This window comes from Podarcis muralis, chromosome 3 (assembly GCF_964188315.1).
Source record: "Podarcis muralis chromosome 3, rPodMur119.hap1.1, whole genome shotgun sequence".
Lineage (NCBI taxonomy): Eukaryota > Metazoa > Chordata > Lepidosauria > Squamata > Lacertidae > Podarcis > Podarcis muralis.
The window spans coordinates 120,462,876-120,484,571 of NC_135657.1; the positions used below are offsets into that span (position 1 = coordinate 120,462,876).

At 44.8% G+C, this 21,696-nt stretch overlaps 1 protein-coding gene across 6 annotated transcripts in view; it reads left to right on the forward strand.

The window, feature by feature from the left end:
• Positions 1-348: 348 nt before the first annotated feature.
• Positions 349-21,696, forward strand: part of RUNX2 (RUNX family transcription factor 2) — a 168,101-nt gene continuing 146,753 nt past the window's right edge. For 2 of the 6 annotated variants that reach the window (XM_028721862.2, XM_028721864.2), the window contains exon 1: positions 358-1,602. In XM_028721862.2, coding sequence (XP_028577695.2) covers positions 1,264-1,602 — 339 coding nt within the window. In that variant the 5' untranslated portion in view covers positions 358-1,263. Of the gene's footprint in view, positions 1,603-21,696 lie in introns of all 6 variants that reach the window. The other 4 variants (XM_077926601.1, XM_077926603.1, XM_077926600.1 and 1 more) reach the window with 4 other exon arrangements.

Consider the following 21,696-nt stretch of genomic DNA (forward strand, 5'->3'; position numbering starts at 1 on the left):
TATTCACTGGGAGGACCGTGCCCCCCCCCCCCAGCGCAGCTCTTGTTTTTGCCCTCAGCCCTTGTCCGGGGGGGGGGGGCGGCGGCCAAGGCGCACGTTGCGCTGCTTGTTTTGAAGGCGGCCGGAGCCGGAGGACGCGCCGCGCCGCCACGTGCTGCCGCCTCCCGTCCGCGTCGGGGCGGCTCGGGCTCCGATCAGTGCCGCGAAACCCGGTCATTTGAAACCCCGCTTTGCCGCGCGCCCCCCCTCCCCATCATTTCAGGAGCCCCAAAGCAACCCCCGACTCCCCCCCCCCCCCCTGCTCACAGTCCGCTTCTCCCTGGGACGCCCCCGCGGAGCTGTTTCTTAAGCAACAAAAACTCTGACAAAGTCTGAAGTTTTATCTGCCCCCCCCCGCCACTTGTTTGTTAAGGCGCCCTCCCTGCGCCCCGGCCAGGCCCCCCCCCCCCGGCTCGTCCTGCCGGGAGTCGGAAGTTGGAAGTCGAGGAAGCCTCGCTCCCTCCCGGCCGCTGTCTGCACTCGCTGCCCGGCGCGGGATTGTTTTGACTGCTGCGTCTCCGCACCCGGAGAGCGCGCGGCTTCCGCGGGACGAGCGAGGACGCCTTTCGCCCCCCGCCCCCCCCCCCCCGTGGCAGAAGCGACAAAACAACCAGTAACCGGGAAACGCGAGCAGCTCTGGCATCTGGAGCCTGATCCGGCCGGAGGGGGGCCGGCGGGGGAAGACCTCCCGGGAGGGGAGCGAGCCTGTCCCGCCGAGGTGCCCCCCCCCCCCGCCCCGGGCGCGCTGGGCGATCCACTCGCCGCCCGACAGCTCCTTCCCCTCCTCGCCGAGAGACCCCGATCACACACCCCTGCCCACCCCCGCCCCGCCGAGGAAGAAATAAAGCGGCAGCGGCGGGCGCGCGCGCGCGGGGGGGGCACAAACGTGTAGCAATCGCCGAGGAGGCGGGTGCCAGAGGTGGCCGAGCGAGCAGAGAGACTTGGAGCGCCGCGAGGAAGCGAGAGACTCGCCACTGCCGGGAGCCTCGGCGCTCGGAGCGCAGCCCGGGACCCCCCGCCGCCCCGCCGCCAGGGTCTCCCCGGCAGCGCGGCAGCCCTTCTCCGCCCTCGCCGCCCGGCTTCCCCCGTCCCCTCCCGCCTCGCTGGCCCCGGCCGGCTCTCCTCCCGCTCTCCTCCGTCCCAGTCCCGCTCCGACGCCGCCTCGACGGACCAGCGCCCCCTCCCCGAGCCCCCTGCCAAACGCGCTAACTTGTGGCTGTTGTGATGCGTATTCCCGTAGATCCCAGCACCAGCCGGAGGTTCAGCCCGCCTTCCAGCAGCCTGCAGCCCGGCAAGATGAGCGACGTGAGCCCCGTGGTGGTGGCGGCGGCGGCGGCCGCCCAGCAGCAGCAGCAGCAGCACCAGCACCCGCAGCACCCGCAGCAGCAGCACCAGGAGGCGGCGGCGGCGGTGCCCCGGCTGCGCCCGCACGACAACCGCACCATGGTGGAGATCATCGCCGACCACCCGGCCGAGCTGGTGCGCACCGACAGCCCCAACTTCCTGTGCTCTGTGCTGCCCTCGCACTGGCGCTGCAACAAGACGCTCCCGGTGGCGTTCAAGGTAAGAGCAGCCGGCCAGACGCCCTCGCCCGCCCCGGGCACCGCTGCCCGGCCCGGCCTCGCTTCCCGCCGGACCTCCTCCTCCTCCTCCTCAGGCGCTTCTTTCACCTGGCGGAGCTGCTCCTCTCGGCCGCCGCCGCCGCAGACGCGCCTCTCCCCCCGGCCCCCGCCGCTTCCCCTCGGACCGAGAGCAGCCGCGTGGCCCCGTGAGCGCCCGGGGAAGCCCTCCTGGCCCCGCGGGGTAGAAAGCGAAAGCTCGAGGGGGCGCGCGGAGGTCGGCCCTGCCGGGGTCTTGGTCCCTCCGCCCGGGGCGCGCTCTGGCTCTCTTCTGGCCCCCTGTCCCAGCCTTCCCGTCCCTCAACTTCCCTACCTCTTTCGCTGCTCTTTACCACAAACAGCTTCACGGAACTACAAGCCACACAAACCTGGAGCAGCCGACTCACAACGGCCATATATCCATATGGATGTGGCTACTTAGTATAGATCCATACATATCCCACAAAAAGGAGCCCTCTATTCCCTATGGTTAACCCTCAAGGGGATTTTAAAGGGGTGTTGGATAACTCTAACAATAATGGCTCTGTCCCAAACTTATTTGTTTATGAATAAACCTTACTGAAGTCAGTGGGCACTCACTTTTTCACCATATTTAGAATCCCTGTTGATATTTTTGTCAGTTCTCCATTAACTATCAACCCCCTCTGGTCACTTCACTCTTAGCCATAGCAGTCCACTGCTACTTGCAAGAGCCTTCCCCAATAACATGCACTCTCCTTATTGCGGGACACCTTAAACGCCACTGATGACAAAGCATCTCAGACTGTAAGAGACAATGCAGCAACTCCCCACTTTAGTAAAATATCCCTAGCCATACAAAGTTATCTTCCAAATCTCTCAGCTAATAACCAGCTTAACCACAAACGTTGGTTGCATCTAATTGATGATCAGGGTCAATTATACCCTCAAAAACATCAGTCAGGGTCTTTTGGGGGGACATTTGAGCTACCCTTTTCAGAATGAAAGAAAGTGGTGGTTTAGCCCCCCCCCCCCCATGTTTCCTTTAATATGTTTCAAACTTCCAGTACTAGTCATCTTTCCCTTACTTACAGCTTCTAAAGCTATTTCAACTGATATATATATACACCCATAGAAATTGGGTGTTTGCGTTATGCTGTTACTTTTGATGCACTAGATTAAAAAAAGAAAGAATTTAACAGAACTTCTTGTGGGAAGTTTCTTTTTGCAGTTGTGGGAAGTTTCTTTTTGCAGTCGAGTGTGTCTGTCCAAAGTATAAGATTTAAAGTTCTGTTTGGAAATTGTCAAAACGTACATACTTCACATAGGGAATTACTATATTTTTCGCTCTATTAGACGCACTTTTCCCCTCCTAAAAAGTAAGGGGAAATGTGTGTGCGTCTTATGGAGTGAATGCAGGCTGTGCAGCTATCCCAGAAGCCAGAAGAGCAGGAGGGATCAGTGCGCACCGATCCCTCTTGCTCTCCTGGATTCAGGGATAGCCCTGCAAAGCCTCCTGAGCGAAGAGGGAGAAGCGCTCCCTCTTCGCTGAAGAGGCTTTGCATTTCTTTCTTGTTTCTTGTTTTCCTCCTCTAAAAACTAGGTGTGTCTTTTGGTCGGGTGCGTCTTATAGAGCGAAAAATACGGTATCTTGATTCACTGAGTACCAAGGATGAAAGGGCCTTGAAAGAGTGACAGAAAGGATGGGCTATGGGTTAGCGTCTAGAGATGGGAAAATGGAGGGGGGGCCGGGCACTTCCTGTTTCCTGTGGGAGATGGTGCTGGACTCCTGCTGGATGAATTAGGAAGAGTTTGCCCAGAAGATGCTGGATTTGCCAGGAGAAACAGAGGCTGTATTATTAGAAGGTTCACACATCAGTTAAGTACCACCCAGATCTAAATCAGGAATGTTTTTAATTTTCTGCTAACATGCTCACACCCTTCTCACTTTAGGAAAGGTAGAGTGCTTTCCCCTTCCACTTTGATTTCTTGTGCATACTTTACAGTACTCAGTTATATTTGCAAACATTTTACTCATTTTTTCCACAGTGGGACATCCCAAGGCATTTATTGTCCCAGCAGTGGATAACTTAAAAAATCTAAAAGTGGCACATAGGGATCAGGTATATGTACAGGGAATGTAAATTGAATCAATCCAACCATTTCCTCAGGACCAAGCCCTTTCCCTTAGCGTTTGTCAATAGCCATACACTTAACCCTCAGTTGAAAATCGTGCACAGACAGAAGGATGCATAAATCCAGAATGCAGCAGCTAGGCTGGTGACTGGGAGTGGCCACCAAGAGCATATAACACTGGTCCTGAAAGACCTACATTGGCTTCTAGTACGTTTCTGAGCACAATCCAAAGTGTTGGTGCTGGCCTTTAAAGCCCTAAATGGCCTCAGAAGAAGAAGAAGAAGAAGAGTTTGGATTTGATATCCCGCCTTTCACTCCCTTTAAGGAGTCTCCAAGCGGCTAACATTCTCCTTTCCCTTCCTCCCCCACAACAAACACTCTGTGAGGTGAGTGGGGCTGAGAGACTTCAGAGAAGTGTGACTGGCCCAAGGTCACCCAGCAGCTGCATGTGGAGGAGCGGAGACACGAACCCGGTTCCCCAGATTAGGAGTCTACCGCTCTTAACCACTACACCACACTGGCTCCTCAGCCCAGTATACCTGAAGGAGCATCTCCACCCCCATCGTTCAGCCTGGACACTGAGGTCCAGCACCGAGGGCCTTCTGGCAGTTCCCTCACTGCAAGAAGTGAGGTTACAGGGAACCAGGCAGAGGGCCTTCTCGGTAGTGGCACCTGCCCTGTGGAACGCCCCCCCCCATCAGATGTCAAGGAAATAAACAACTATCTGACTTTTAGAAGACATCTGAAAGCAGCCCTGTTTAGGGAAGTTTTTAATGTTTGATGTTTTATCACATTTTTAATTTTCTGTTGGGAACCGCCCAGAGTGGGCGGGGTGTAAATAAATAAATAAATAAATAAATAAATAAATAAAGGTGATGATGATTCTCCAGAGAATGGACTGTACATTTCACACAGTGCAGGAAATGGTGCTGTGTTTGTAAATGGAAAACAAGACATTATTAAAGCTGTGGAGAAATTTGACAAGGTAAATTCAGTCTGCTTTTGACTTTTTCAGCTGTAGGTTTCTTGGAAATCCAGTAGTTTCAGTTTTGATGATGGCTGTAATATGCCATGCATTCTACTGTCGTCAAATAGCTTTAGTGTTTAGTAAAGTTCTATACTTTGTTCAAAATTCAATGGACAAACAAACAGTCCATGGAATTTTGGATTCCTCCAGGTAACCTGTTTTTACTGGACACTTGTTAAAAGGTGATTGAAAAAGTTATTGAAGGTTGCTTCCCCACCCATTTTTGGAGGGTAGCAGAATCCAGTTATTTGAACTTGCCAGCAGCCTACTATGCAATCTGCAATCTTTCTTCATAAACTGCGAGAGATCTGTGCCTCAGATGTGATTATTATTGTTCTCTGTCTTGGCTCTACATGATGCAGCTTGCAGATAGCAAGTTGAGATAGAGCCTTGGAAAAGTAGACTTTCTCTCAGGGAGTCCTTTTTTCTCTTGTACATCTGCCAACATTCTCAAGAACCGTGTCAGTTCTTCTTAATACTTTTCATTCGCAGAGAGCGCTGATAGGAAAGGGTGAAGTTTTTATTGTACTTTTGATCAGTGTTAAATTACACTGATGTTGGATTTGTAATGCACAGAGGCAAGCATTATATTCCATTGCAATTAATATATGCTTGTCTGCTCAGTTCTGAAGTGTTTTGAAGGTAGCCTCCAAAAGAAATCTTGAAATGCATGGGCACAGGCAATATGTATGAAGAATATATCCGTTAGACAAATAGGACAGGTTGTTGTTTTTTTTAACCCATAAATCACATGTCTGCCCATGGTCAGGTAATCACACTTGCACCAGTTAACTTGGGTGACTCAATTCAGTGCTGACTGCATAAAGATGCTACTGTGGTTTGTGCCTTATATGTATGCAATAGATACCTTCCTGTTGCAACATCCAGATGCCCTCCAGATATTTTGGGCTGCAGTTCCCATCACCTCCTGCCAGCATAGCCAATGATCAGGGATGATGGGAGCTGTAGACCAAAAGGCCTGGAGGGCACCATGTGGGTGGAAGGCTGGTATAAACAGCCAGGACTGAGGTGTCAAATATGCTGACCTGTGCCCTGAACATTTTCCTGATCTTTGTATAGCATGCAGATAGAGCTTTCACTTGTATAATGTGACAGAGCAGTCTACTTTGTTTATAGCATGGTGTTGCACTAGAGGTAAATGAGGGCACATGGTGTTGGTTGAGGTGGACTTTGGTAATAGGGTGCCCTAAACAAGAACAAAATTTGGTGCCCCACCTTAATACTTCTTATTTTCACAATAGTTCCTGCCGGTGCTTTGAGTAGGCACCTGTATAAATATAGGTTTTTAAAATATATACTGTATTGGCCCGAATATAAGCCACACTTTCCCCCCAAATTCCGACCGTGAAGTGCGGCTTAAATTTGCAACCTTACAAAAAATGGCTTTTACAATATCGCTGCTGGAACAGACATACGGTAAAACAGAATGGGTGTGAGTGCCTGCTGAATTTTAAGGGAGCGGCTTATTTGTGGGCGCAGCTTATATATACACAGTGCTTTTTTCTAAAAAAATGTTTAGGGGTACTCTCATTTTGACTCAAGAAAATCACCATTTTGTAGTTCAAATCAGGAAAAATAAATACAGTAAATGGACAAAAGTACAAAGAACATGCATTACCTCACATTACACAGTTCACAGCTCAGAGTAAGTTCCACATTGGCATGAGGTTGTGTGCACTAACATCCTCCCTCCTACTTCCAACTCCTACTTCACACATTAAACGCTCACTTCTGTCTGAGACTCAGGAAACACCGGGACAGAAAATGAGGCTGCCATCAGGGGTAGCAATGGAACTGACGATTCTCCATACTAGAGAAGAAACAATTTTCAAAATTTCTTTTAGTTTCTTCTCCCGTTAGATGTTTAGGGGTATGCGTCTTGCTGGCCCCCCCCCCCAGTGTGTGTGTGTGTGTGTGTGTATAAAATTTTGCCTCCCCCCCCCCCCCCGCTTGGCTCCCTGGGGAGAAGAACCTCCCATACTGCCCTAAATCTGGTGCTGGGGGTGGGTGGGTGTGAGAAGGCAGGCAGGGAGAGAGAACCTGGTAAATGCTTTTCCTAGATGCCACTGATAAAAGCCTCTCAAGTGATTTGTAGGAAGATTGTGCTGAAACCTCCAATATATATTTACAAATGTGTTTAGTATATAAGCTCATTGCATATCATTCCTAATTTATCTTCTGAGGAAAAAACACCTGTTGAAAATTGCATAGAAAGATACACAATGTACAGAATGACGTACATTCATTTTTGTAAAGTATTTTGGTTTTAATTGTAGAAACTGAAATTGCATACAGTTCTGCTGTAGCATCTGCGTCATCTGAGTATTTCAAATTTGTCACTAATTTAAAAGTAATCTTATATATTTAGAATGCCTAATAAAAATTCACATTGACCTAAGAATTACATTGACCAGATCAAAGTGTTTATATATAGCATTTGCTTTGAAAGGGCTTAAACTTGCTGCTGAAATTTGGAGCAGTATCTCATCACAGCTCAGGTGAAGTAGATGAAGTCCATTATAAGCTGAGGCCACCTCTTTCCATCAGATTCCCATGGCATGACTCATTCTGTATGGTGGGACGGGACCCATTTAACCCACTGGTAATGTTTTATTGTATCTTGTATGGTCACTAACTGAGCATTCACAAATAAGAGAGAGAGGGAGTGTGTGTATGCGTGAGAGAGAGGCCTACCAAGTCAGTGGGACTATATGAAAGTAAGTGGTTGAAGGATTTGTAGTCAGAATTATTAGAAAATTGTGTCTAAACATTTTGCCGACTCTGAAAACAGTAATACTAGCAAAATGTTTTTAAGATAGCAACAGCAGCAAAAAAATACATTTAGGTGGGTATAGCTATTCAGTAGCACTGCAGAAGTTAAAGGTCAGCATTTCCACCTAACCCCCAGTTTTCAGAGTTTATAACTCAGCTGGTTTAAGTAGCTTCAAGCTGAAATTTGGTGTACAAATTGTAGGCACACATGCATTTCTAAATCGAACAAAGCATAGTGTAGGCATGTTGCTGTTTTTAAAGCTACAGGGAGGTGCTACACTTTAAAGAAAAATATTAAATGTACTTTCGGCCATAGCTAGGCAAGAAGTTATTTTTAATACAGAAAATTTTAGGGTAATTAAATTTGATTATGGATGCTATTTTTATAGAAATGTATTCCAGTATTACAAATAGTAATAGCCTTAAAAGAGTTTTTGAAGCATTTATTCTTGTTCTAGTCCAAATAATCTTTTTATGATATTTTTTATTTATATGGTATTGCTTCCCAGTGACATGACACCCTACTTTCAGTTCACATCTGGGGCTCTTCAGGGGAAACACTTTGGTCATTTCAAGCCATGTTGGCCTGAATTTAACCAAATTGGTTACCAGGCTAGCTGGATGAAATTAGCTTTTTTAAACAATAATTTGAAAGTTTTAAGAAGCTTGTTCATTTTGTCATAGACTTTCTCCTTAGCCATTAAAGTTTTGCATGGAAAAAACACAACTACTTATGACATGGCATCTTTGGAAATTAGATAATTAGAAAAAATGAATTTCAATGGTGCATTTGAGGCACATTCGAAAACGGAAGCAATTATCTCCAGGTTTTGGGCATTCGGGTTCCGAAACGTTCAGCTCCCGTGATGCTTGAAAACCGAGGTTCCACTGTATTGTCAGTCACTCAGAACATATACTTCATTGGGCGACCATACAAATATAGTTAACAGTAATAGTAAATCCAGTTTTTCATCCTGGTTCATTCTACCCTATTTTATAAGACCAAATCATGTTTGAGGTAGGCAGTGCATAACTGGGCAGGATAGCTTTGGGAAAGGGAACCTCAGAAAAGAGCAAAGTAGCAGCAAGGCCAGCAGAGAACTGGCCATTTGTATTACAGTCATCACTGAAGAAAGCACCACACTCCCAAGAGTTCAGAGATATCAGTGGAGGCATGCTTGTGTCTGAGCTAAGGACAAAGTCTAGCTGTCCAGTGGCCTTGTCTTGTGGGGAACAGTGGGGGGGGGGACAACTCAGTCCAGATTCAAATGTGCCACAAGTAGAAAGTGAACCAAATGTGCAGGTAAATGGGTAGCTCTAACTGACAAAAGCACAAGCTACACAACAATTCAAGTAGATTAATACACATATGTGCACATTTCAACATTTATAGAACATTGGTCCCAAGCGAGGTGTCGGCGACTGAGCGAAGCCGGGCGCCTCGTAGCGTAAGCAGCGTGCGCTGGGTGGGCCTCTCCAGGGCCCTATGCCAATCCCAGGTGCGCAGGAGGGCAGAGCCGGCTGGCTGCCTGAGTGCCTCACTGGCTCACTCTCCCCCAAACCCGCGTTGCAGAGCCGCCCACCGCTGCACTCCAACTGACGGGCGGGCTCTTCCCCAGACTCCAATTCTCGGGCCCTGGACTCTCGGCCTGGCGCCGCTGAGAGCCCAGCGCCCGGGTTCCTAGTGCCTATGGCAGGGGTCTGCAACCTTTAAGACAAAAAGAGCCACTTGGACCCGTTTCCGAAGAAAAAAAACCTGGGAGCCGCAAAACCATTGCGACATTTAAAACAAATATAACACTGCATATATTGTTTCTTACCTTAATGTCCGATCTGACAGCGGGCGGGAAGGTGACGTCGGGACGGTGCGTGACTAACGCACACACCGCCCCCATGTGACATCACAGCCAGTACAGCGCCCGCCACAGTGGGGAGTGTTGGGGCGCACAATGCGCCTCCTCCCCTCGCTAGTATCCGCCCCGGAGCCGCGGCAAAGGTGTAAAAGAGCCACATGCGGCTCCGGAGCCGCGGGTTGCAGACCCCTGGCCTATGGTTAAGATGGCCCTGCGTGTGGTCTTCCATGTAGATTAAAGCCCCAGGACTTCCCATGGAGGTTAAGGCTAACCATGGCTGCTGTACTAATCAGGATGGCTGTGCCCTTCCCTTGGTATCTGCAGTGATATGCTGGGTTTAGCAAGTAGGAGAGTTCATGTCCCACTTGTGGGTTCCTGTAGACACCTGGATGGCCACTTTGAGAACAGAATGCTGGCCAATAATGCTTAGTTTGATCCAGTAGGCTCTTTTTATGTTGTTTAGAAATTATCCATGGCATTTACTTTCATTGCTAGCAAACTACAACCAGAGAACAGACAATTCTGTTCCTTCCATGCAAGAATCACTCCTCTTCCTTCCTTCAACAAATCTTCACACAATCAAGGTCCTTTTTATGACTTTCTTGTTCCAGGCAATCTCTTTTTGGCTGTTTTCATAATGGCTTAATTTGACTCAGCCAAGGAATTTGTTTTCAGTACAAAAACTGAGTCCAGAAATATCAGAAGAAAAGTACCTGTGGACATATGTCCAATGCCTCTCCCTTGCCACTGACCAACTGCAGGCTCCTCCTTTCAAACACACTTCAAGTTTAGGAAGCAGTGGCGTAGCGTGGGTTGTCAGCACCCGGGGCAAGGCAAGTAATTTGCGCCCCCTAACCCGTGGATTTGCGCCCCCTAACCCGTGGATTTGCCCTAACGCCAGATGTTGCGCCCGGTGCGGCCGGCCCCCCCTGCACCCCCCACGCTACGCCACTGTTAGGAAGTGCTTGCCTTTGAACACATGCTTTGGCGTGATTTTCATTATGCAGAGCTGAGCCTATGAGGCTTCCCCGCCACATTCTTGGCTTGCCTTTTCGTGTGTGTGTGTGTGTGTGTGTGTGTGTGTAAGTAAGTAAGACACACACATAATACATGCACACATAAAGCTTTATAGGACCAAACCAGGACTTTGAATTGAGCCTGGTAACTGATTAGTAGCCAGTGCAGTGAGGCCAGAATCTGTAGAGCATGCACAGACCCTCTGGTCCCAGTCAATAACCTGGCTGCTGAATTCTGCACTCGCTCTAGTTTCCGAATTGTCTTCAGACGCAGCCCCATGTATAATGCATTGCAGTAATCTAACCTACAGGTTACCGGAGAACAGAAAAGAAGCTGGACTCTCACTGTTGAGATGGGGTTGCAGCTGGGCCACCAGCCAAAGCTGATGCAATGCAGTCTGTGCCACTGAGTCTCCTTATGGCTCCGGTGACAGAAATGGACCCCAAAGTTCCCCAAGCTGTGCAGCTGCTCCTTTAAGGGGAGGGCAGCCCCTTCCAGAACATGTTCTAGGGCGTAGGAGATGGTGAATTTCCTTGTTTAAGGCTTCCTTCTGTTCATGCCAGCACTGGATGCATCTCTCAAATTTCCTGTAACAATATAAAATGATAAAAGAACAAGAAAAAACAGAAATAAGTTCCATAGTATATGTTACAAAAACTTTTTCAATTTATTACATAAAAGCAAGGCAACAATTAAAGTAATCTGGAAATAATTTTAATTACATAAAATAATCTGAACAATTACATAAACATTCGAATGTGCACAATCGAGACCTGCGGCAGAACATTGTGGTATGGAAGACTCTCGTTCAGCCAGACCCTTTCCCAGGGTGTGCCATTCCATCTACCCCATTTTTCAGCCCTCCCCCCAAGAATCAATTGGCATTCCCTGCCCACTGAGCAGGCTCAGATCCCATTAGCCTGTTTGGGGGGTCCCTCCTTAGGATTTTCCCTCCCAAATCTTTTTTGTAATGCAGCAGACCTATGCGTTTCCTCCGAGTCAGCAGGCTCCTCCTTCTTGTTCCTAGATGCTTCTTGTTCCAGCATTCTCCTCTGAAGTTCTGAAATGCTGATGATAACTCAACAAGCACACTGGGCCACAGTTAGGAAATTGCTGTCCTGGACTCCTTTGGGAGGAAGGCAATATATAAATTTAATAATTAAATAAATGCAGTCAGTTTGCTCCTGTTGCTGTTCTGGTACTGGGAGATAAGGCACGGCTTGCCTAAGCACTACGTGCAAAGCTAGGCTCCAAACAAACGACGATGTAACCAGGGGTTGTTCTTTGCTTCCTACTTGTGGTTTGAATGGGGGAGACAAACCCTCCATGTAGCACTAAGCCAAGCCATGGCTTAGCTCCAGGTCGCACGACTGCAGCTTTGTAGCTGTGCACTAGCACGCTTGTTTGGCCATTGCTACTGTCCCAGGTCATGGTGGTTTGCAAGGTGACACCTTTAGCACACGTGCCCTGCAGGCTGCTTTGGCTTTAGAAAGACTGGACCTTGATTACACCCTTGCAACTTCATTCCCCACTTAGATTCAGGCTGCCTGACTGTGATTATTTCTTATTTCAATAATGGGCACAACCCTTCTGGAACTTTCCTGCATACAAACTCCAGTGTAAAGAGAAGCTGTAAGCGGGTTGTGTCTTCAGTTTCTATTCTGGCAAATAAACATTCAGACTAATGACTGATTTGACATATTGGTTGATACAGGTGCACTGATTCCCTCTATGCCGAATGTGGATTTCTTTCATGTTAATTATTTTTTGCCTCAACTGAGTTGATTCTAGGATATTTAATATTGAATCCATTTATGCCAATGCGAGTTTTGCCTTGGAATCATGGATTCTCAGAGGTGTGTGGTGTGGCTAAAACACAGACACGGGCATGAATAAATTGAACTCAAAGCAGAACTGAAAACAAATTCACCTCCAGATACATTTATAGGTTAATATTCACTACTGGAGTCATCTGGGTTTTTGCTTCTCTTTTTTTTTTTTTTTTTTTTTTGCATCATACTTTTTTATTGAGATTATACAAAAAGAAAAAACACGGACAAAGAAAAAGGAGAGAAGGTAACAATAAGAATACATATAAATACTCAAAGTCCAACCTAAGTGTATCTTATAATACATTAACATATAGAGTATACTTTGTTTACTTAAATTATTATTTCCCTTCCCTCGACTATACAAAAAAAGAAACTGGTTTACCACATATTTCTAACAAACCATAATATACTACACTCTTTCAGACCTGGGACTCCCCTCCACCCTTTTGGTAAGTATCAAACATGTTCCATACTCCCGTACTTATTTTTCACAAATCAAATTTAGTCGCTAGTAAATTTTTCCTATCCCCACCAGTGCTTTATAGATTTGTTCCTATATAATTCCAATATTTACTCCAATTTTTCTGAAATTTCTGTTCGTCTTGATCTCGAATTTTAACTGTTAACCTATCCAACTCGGCATAATTTATCATTTTGGCCTGCCAATCACTTAAACTGGGTATATTTTCCACTTTCCAATTTTGCGCCAATATAATTCTTGCTGCGGTGGTGGCGTAAAGAAATATGGTCTTATCTTCTTTTTTAATTTCTTTGCCCATCAGTCCCAACAAAAAGGCTTCAGGTCTTTTGGGAAAGGTGTATTTAAATATTTTTTTAAGCTCATTATAAATAATTTCCCAAAAGCCTTTCACCTTGTTACAACGCCACCACATGTGATAAAGATTACCCTCCACCTCGCCACATTTCCAGCATTTGTTGTTCTGTAGCCTATACATTTTGGCCAGCTTCACCGGTGTATGGTACCATCTGTATAACATCTTCCAAATATTCTCTCTCAATGCCGTACAGGCCGTAAATTTTATGGTACTATTCCACAGTTCCGACCACCTTACAAAATCAATATTATACCCAAAGTCAATGGCCCATTTAATCATTGCCTCCTTGACCTCCTCATCTTTTGTCTGCCACTCCAATAAGATCTCATATATTTTAGACAATGTTTTGTTCTTGCTATCTATAACCTCTACGTTAAATTTTGATTTTTTATCATCAAAGCCTAAACTCTTTTTGTCTTCTTTTAACAAGTCATGCACTTGATGATATTGCAACCAACCCGTGAGTAGGCTTTGTATCTCTTCGTAGGGTCTAAGTTTGGGCCCTTGATCTGTTTTTCTTAGAAGATCTTCATATGTCGCATTGTTCCCTTCCATATTTAATTTCTTAACCGTTAGAACCTCTATTGGTGAGATCCACCAGGGGGTTTTCCTTTCAAGGAGGTTTTTATTCCTTTCCCACACCTGGTAGATTGGTCCCCTGAAAATATGGTTTAAGAAGCTCCTGTGTACCTTCACCTTCCCGTACCACAGGTACGCGTGCCACCCGTACCTATTATCATAGCCTTCCAGATCCAGTATATCTCTGTTCTCTAGTTTTATCCATTCCTTTATCCAGAGTAGGCACGCTGATTCATAATATAAACTCAAATCTGGAAGGGAAAAGCCCCCTCTTTCTTTTTTATCTATTAGTATTTTCATTTTTATCCGTGGTCTTTTCCCTTGCCAGATGTATTTCGCTAAGGCTCTTTGCCACTCTTTACACTGTTTTATACCTTTAAGTATTGGGATAGTTTGAAACAGGAACAACATTCTGGGTAAAATATTCATTTTTACTACTGCTATCCTTCCTAAGAAGGAGAGTTTCAGTCTTCCCCAGATTTCCATATCTTTCTTTATATTCTTCCAGGTGACTTCATAATTATCCTTGTACAGATTTAAGTTTTTAGCCGTAATCCAAATTCCTAAATATTTCACTTTCTTAACTGCCGTGATTCCTACCCTTTGTTCTAGATCAATCGTTTCCTCCTTTGTTAAATTTTTAACCAACATTTTGGTTTTATCTTTATTTACCTTGAGCCCTGCAACCGCTCCGAATTCTTCAATTATTTGTAAAGCTTCTTTAGTACTCTTCTGTGGGTCTTCTAGGGTTAGTACAATGTCATCTGCAAAAGCTTTTATTTTGATTTCTCTCTTTCCTACCCTGATCCCTTTAACTTCTGTAGCCTCCCTTAATCTTTCATTAAGTATCTCCAATACTGTTATAAATAATAGAGGAGACAGGGGGCAGCCTTGTCTCGTTCCTTTATATATACTGAAGTAATCTGTTGTAGTGCTATTTATTACCAATTTTGCCTTTTGCTCCTTATATATTGCTTCTATACCTCTCCTAAATTTTTCTCCCATTCCCATTCCTTCCAGGCTTTTGCTTAGGAAGTCCCACGAGATGTTATCAAATGCCTTTTCGGCGTCTACAAATATTAATGCCGCCTGTCTATCTATTTTCATGTCCAAGTATTCGATAATATTTATCAAATTCCTCACATTTTCCCTTAATTGCCTCCCTGGAAGGAAGCCTGTTTGGTCTTTATGTATTCTCTTATTTAATACCTTTTTCAATCTTTCTGCCATTACAGCTGCGAATATTTTATAATCGTTATTTAATAATGAAATTGGCCTGTAGTTCTTGACGTCCAAAGTATCAACATCTTTTTTTGGGATTAACGTGATATATGCTTCCTTCCAGGTATTGGGGATCCTTCCTTCTTTTAGTATATTATTCATCACCTCACCTAACACTGGGGATAGTTGGTTGCTTAGTGTTTTATAGTATTTTGCCGGAAGGCCATCCGGCCCCGGCGCTTTCCCACTTTTCATCTTTCTAATAACTTTCTCTATCTCCTCTTGTGTAATTGCCTGATCTAGTGTCTCTTTTTCTTCATTTAAAATTGGTTTTAAGTGGTATTTTTGCAAGAAGCTGTCTATTTCTTGTTCTGTTTCTTTTCCTTTTTTATATAGATCCTTGTAAAATTTTTGAAATATCCTTTTTATTTCTTTTGGTTCTTCCACAATTCTTTCTCCCTCTCTTATCTTATTAATAGTATTTTGTTTCCTCCTTTCTCTTATTTGCCACGCCAAATACTTGCCTATCTTATTTGCTGACTCAAAGTTTTTCTGGTTCATCATTTTAATTTTCCATTCTATTTCTTGATTAATTATCATGGAAAATTTGGCTTGTAATATCTTTAAATTCTGTTTTGCGATCTCATCACTAGGGTTGTCAATTAATTTTCTTTCATTTTCCATAATTTGTGTTAGAACCTGTTCTTTCTTTGACTCCTTTTCTTTCCTTAATTGGCTATTTTTCTGAATCAAGAACCCCCTCATCACAGCCTTTCCTGCGTCCCATACCGTCCCTATTTCAGTTTCCCCATTTAGGTTCCATCTAAAGTAATCGTTTATAGTTTCTATAGCCTTATTTACAATCTTCTGGTCATTAAATAAAAATTCATTCATTCTCCATCTTCCTGTTTTGAGGTCTTTACCCCTTAATTCCATGAAGACCGCATTATGGTCAGAGATAGTTCGTGGGAGAATCTCAGACTTAACTAGGTTCTGTATCAATTCCTTCGATATCCAAATATTATCTATTCTCCCCCAACTCTGATTTGGGTTTGAGAAAAAAGTATATTGTTTTGTCGTGGGGTTTTTATATCTCCATGCATCGTTTAGTCCTAGGTTATTTACCATATCAAAGAAAGATCGAGGTAGCTTGCCTTGGTTCTTCTCCTGGGATTTTGTTAATCTATCTAAATTTGGGGAAACCACCCCATTAAAGTCTCCCATCAATATTATTTTTTGATCCATCCACTCCATCAACTTATTGTCTAACTCTAAATAGAAGGCTGACTTTTTGTTATTTGGTGCGTATATTCCAACTACTATTATTTTTTCTCCATGAAACACCATCTGAACTACTATCAATCTTCCTTCTTCATCTTTGTACAATAACTGTGGATTGAATTTTTCCTTTATATATATAACCACCCCTCTTTTTTTAACCTTATCCGAAGCTACAAAATCCATTCCTAGTTTCTTGTTCTTCAATACCCTCTTATGTTTGTTCACTACATGAGTCTCTTGTAGGCAAATTAGGTCACAGTTCTTTTTTAATAGTATATGTACAATCTGGTTCCTTTTATTTTTATTGTTCAACCCATTCACATTCCAGTTTAGTATTTTTAAGGTCATCTGTTAACTAGTTTTAGCTTCTCAAATCTCGATAGAGTCTACTGTTCTCTTTCTTCTACTTCTTCCTTTTCCTCTACTGAGCTCTCCCTTCTTTCTTCTTCTTCGCTCCTTTCACCCTCCCCCTCCTCCCCTTGCTGCTCCTCTACCTCTTCCTCCCCCATCATCTTGCCCAAATCCTTCTCATATCTCCTTGCAAATTTTTGCAGTTCTAGAGTAGTGGACAGTTTGAACCTTTTTTCCTTAAAGTGAAATGAAATACCTTCTGGGAACTCCCATCTGTACAATATCCCGTTTTTTTTCAATTGGTTTGTTAATTTTTTATAAGGCTCTCTCCTTCGAAGAAATCTCGAAGGAATCTCTTTAAAGATAATAATTAGGTTTCCCTCGATATATAACCTTTTGATGAAGTTTTGTTTCAGTATTTCATTTCTTATCTCAAAAGAATTAAACATGGCTATTACATCTCCTGGTAATTTTTTTTCTTTGGCTTTAGCCGATTTTGCTCTTATTCGGAAAGTGTTTATCAAGTGATGATTTATCTCTTCTTCCTTCCTGCCTAACCAAATTGCCAATTCTTTCACCACTTTAGCCCTGATATTCTCATTTAGCTTTTCCGGTATACCTCTGAATTTTAAATTGGCTTGATTTTGTCTCATCTGTGTCATAGCCATGTTGTCCAACAATTCTTCCTGTATCTTTCCTAATTCCTTAATTTCTACTCTCATCCTGTCCACTTCCTTCTTACTGTCTTTCGTATCTTTTTGCACCCTTTTCATTGAATCCTCAAGGGTTTTTGCTCTTACCGATAGGTCCTTAACCTTTCCTGTCAATTCTCCCACCACCCCCTCCAGTTTCTTATCTATGATGTTTTGTACTTCTATTAACTTTTTTTCAATATATTGTTCATTATTTTTAAATTCTTTTCTTATTTCTGCCATCAAGGTATCATAGTCTCTAATTTCTCTTGTATCTTTGCCTTCTTCTTGTCTTGATGGCCTCCTTTCCGCTGGTGTTGCCAGACCCTTTTTCGATCCATTTGGCATCTTGTCTGCTTAAAGTTGTTTCTCCTTTAACTCCAAGAAGATTAGTTAACCAGATAACAGACAGTCTTTACCCACGATTTAGCTACTTAGTCAATAGAGTGGAGGAAGTGGTGTTAGAATAGAACTACCACTGAATGGTAACCTGTACTTTAGCCTTTAATACCTTTAATACCTTGGGAGTGAAAATGTAGTGAGGACCTCAAACCACAAAGGCAGAATGGTACGTTCAAAGAAAACAATAGACTCCTGCAAAAACGTGTTCTCTTTAAGTTGAAAGCTGGGTTCAGTCCTCCCCAGTTTTCCCTTATTCAAAGGTTTGGTATAAGATTTGGTATGTCTCTTTAAATCCTATCAATGGAGGACAGAGGCATTATTCAATTTCAAATGCAAACGCTATATAGCGGAGGTGTGGTATGTCTCTTTAAATCACAGAGGTAAAGGACAAAGGCGTTGCTCCATTTGAATCAAAGACGCTGTAAAGCAGAGTACCAAAACTAAGTCCCAAGCCGTTTGCTTCTTCCCCTGCAAACGCTATATAGCGGAAGTTTGGTGTGTCTCTTTAAATCATAGAGGTAAAGAACACATGCGTTACTCCATTTGAATCAAGGACGCTGTAGAGCAGAGTATCAGAACTAAATCCCAGGCCGTTTTGCTTCCTCCCCTGCTTCCTCCAGCAGAGCGCTCACGTAGAGATTCCAAACAAAAACTTTCTTTCTACAGTTTCTGTCCTTTGCCCCTACGTGATTAATATTAGGATTAAGAGAGGAAGCCTGGGTTCCGCTCAGCCGATAAAGTACTCCCCTCCTATACACCGCCTTAAGAAAGTTTGTATCCAGCTATGAGCAGTTAAGAGCAAAAGGTGAGTCTGTGGAGCCCCCCCAACCTGTTATAACATTCTCCGTCCCAGTATGTTAGGGGTGCTCCTTCTCTTTTCTCTATATTTTAGTCCATCAAGAAATCTCGTTGTTACTTTACCTCTGACTCCTTGTACTTCGTGTCTGAGGTCTCTCCTCCACTCTCACTTAGCGGTGAAGCTTCAGATCTTTTCTTCTCCACCAGCCTTCTGTTGTACTCTCTTTACCCCTTACCGCCGGTGGTGGATTCCTCCTCCTTTCATCTATATCTGGTCTCCGCTGGGTTCTTATCACAAAATATCTTTCCAGTCTTTACTCCTTTGTTTCTCAATATTATCCAGTTATTTCCCACTGCTTCTCCGCAATGGCCAGCAGCAATTTCCCAGCTTTTCTGCTGCTGTTGGAGGTCCGCCGCTTTCCCTCGGAGCCTGAGGCTTCACAATATGGAGTCTGTTGCTTCCCCTTCACGCTGCGGCTCCAGCCCTGTTAAACGCCGGCAACACGGGCGAGCACACGCAGCCACGCTGGGTACCTCGTCCCACAGGATATTCCACCTGTGGTTTCGGGGTTCACGGAGCCCTCGTGACCCCTCCAAGACTCCGTATTGTTCGAGACCTCCCCTGAGGGTTGCCTCGCGCTCCTTCCCGCGGCCGCGGCGTCCCGGAAGTCCTGGGTTTTTGCTTCTCAGTGCACTTTGCAATGATATTGTAGTCTGCTTTTAATCAGCTACTAGGGATGGGGGAATCTGCATATTTCTAGAGTGTTAAAAAGTATTCATTGGAGATCAAAATTATTTAATCATGTGATAAGAGTATTGTCATGGACTTGTTCAATGCAGAGGAATGGTGGGAGGAACCAGCTTGGGACCCACCAAAGGAAGAAGGCTAAGAGCCTGGGTGGTAGGATGTTGATGAGTGGTCAGAGGTGGAAGAGGGAGAAGATTGGGAGGAGGTGTTGGAAGCTGAAGAAGTAACGGGGTTAGTGAGCTGGGAGAGTCTGTGGCGGAGAAAAGTCCAGAATCAGAGGCTGAAGCTGAAGCAGGTGGGTTGGAGGAGGGAGGCCAAGAGGCAGAGATGAATCAGGCCAGATGAAGAGTCACAGGTGTCTCCCCCTCCTGCTGCAACCAGCTCCCCTCCCCTCTTGTCTCCCAGAACTAGAAGAGGGCTGAAATGGGTGGAGGAGAGGTCGGCTGCACACAGACATAGTTTCTGATTGCTTGGAAAAGGCCCTGCAGAGGAGGGGACTTGGACAGTTGTGGGGAGGTGGGGACTTTCAGTCTCAGCAACTGATTCATGGGGTCAGACCTGCTGGGGATGAGCTGCTGTGCTCATTAGGCCTGACACTCAGCCAAGTCTGCGAAGATCGTGCTTTTGCTACTAAACAGTGTGATTAACTGCTGGCTCACTCTTGATGTCTATCTAAAATTGAATATATTGTAATAGATCAATGGTGCTAAATGTTTAGGTTTAGTAAATATTAGGATTTAATTAGAACTTTTATGTTATAACTGGGATATGTTGTAAGACAATCTCAATGCGTATTAGAAGGGGATTATGTAATGGGTTTGAGTTGTTTAATTAGTGTTTATGTGTACAGACTGTTTGCCAGACTCCTGAGAATGTAATCAAGATCCATGTGTATTGGAATGTGTGGACCTCCTTCTGAGCATCAGCGTTTAACATGTGAAGAGCGTCAAAAGAACTGACCATTAGAAGGCAAATGAATAAAAGAGGTTTAATTGATAGGAACAGCAGGGTTAGGAGAGATGCCTTGGCCTTGAGTGCAGCACTGCTGGGGGGGGGGGAAGCCCCTCAAGAGATGACCGTGTTGCAAGATTTGGACTCCACGTAAACTCAAGTGTAAATGAGTGAATAAATCATATTTCTTAAAGCTACAACAATCCCCACCACGTCATTTGAACCCATTCACTGGTCCTTGTCTCTTGAAGTCCTTGTCTCATGAGCACTGGAAATTAAAAGTGGCTCATTGTCTAAGTGCTAGCATTTCAAATATTTGAATATGGCTATTTCAATTGGCTCTTAATAATCTTTTCTCCAGACTGAAGATACCAAACTTCTTAAACCTTTCCGCATAGGACTCATTTTCTAGGGCCCTTGCCACCTTGGTTGCCTTACTTTGGGCACATTCCAGTCTGTCAATGTCCTTTCTTAAACTGGACACAGTGTTCTTGTTGAAGTCTGACCAAAGGAGAATGAAGTGGCTTTCTGCCTCACTTTCTGCCATTTGTACACTGGGTCTCTGTTGATGCAGCTTAGAATTGCATTACACCTTTTTTGCTGCTGCATTGCACTGCTGACTCATGTTTAGCTTGTGGTCTACTAAAAGCCCCAGATCTTTTTCACATGCACTGCTTTTGAGCCAGGAGTCACCCATTCTATTTTTGGATCTGAATCTTCCTGCCTAAATGCAGAGCTTTTCATTTATATCTGTTGAAATTCATTTTGCTCTGGCCCAATTCAAAATCATGTCAAAATCCTTTTGGGTCCTGTTTCTTCTTTCTTCCGATATATTTGCTATCCTGCGCATGGTGTCATCTGAAAATTTGATTAGCATCCCCTCCATTCCATCATCCAAATTATTTATAAAGATGCTTACCATTACCAGGTCTGGGACAGGTCTGTGGCACCTCACCTGTTACTTCTCTCCTGGTTGATGTGAACCGGTGGCTAACATACCTGGAATTAGAATCATAGAATCATAGAATCATAGAATCATAGAGTTGGAAGAGACCACAAGGGCCATCGAGTCCAACCCCCTGCCAAGCAGGAAACACCATCAGAGCACTCCTGACATATGGTTGTCAAGCCTCTGCTTAAAGACCTCCAAAGAAGGAGACTCCACCACACTCCTTGGCAGCAAATTCCACTGTCAAACAGCTCTTACTGTCAGGAAGTTCTTCCTAATGTTTAGGTGGAATCTTCTTTCTTGTAGTTTGGATCCATTGCTCCGTGTCCGCTTCTCTGGAGCAGCAGAAAACAACCTTTCTCCCTCCTCTATGTGACATCCTTTTATATATTTGAACATGGCTATCATATCACCCCTTAACCTCCTCTTCTCCAGGCTAAACATGCCCAGCTCCCTTAGCCGTTCCTCATAAGGCATCATTTCCAGGCCTTTGACCATTTTGGTTGCCCTCCTCTGGACACGTTCCAGTTTGTCAGTGTCCTTCTTGAACTGTGGTGCCCAGAACTGGACACAGTACTCCAGGTGAGGTCTGACCAGAGCAGAATACAGTGGCA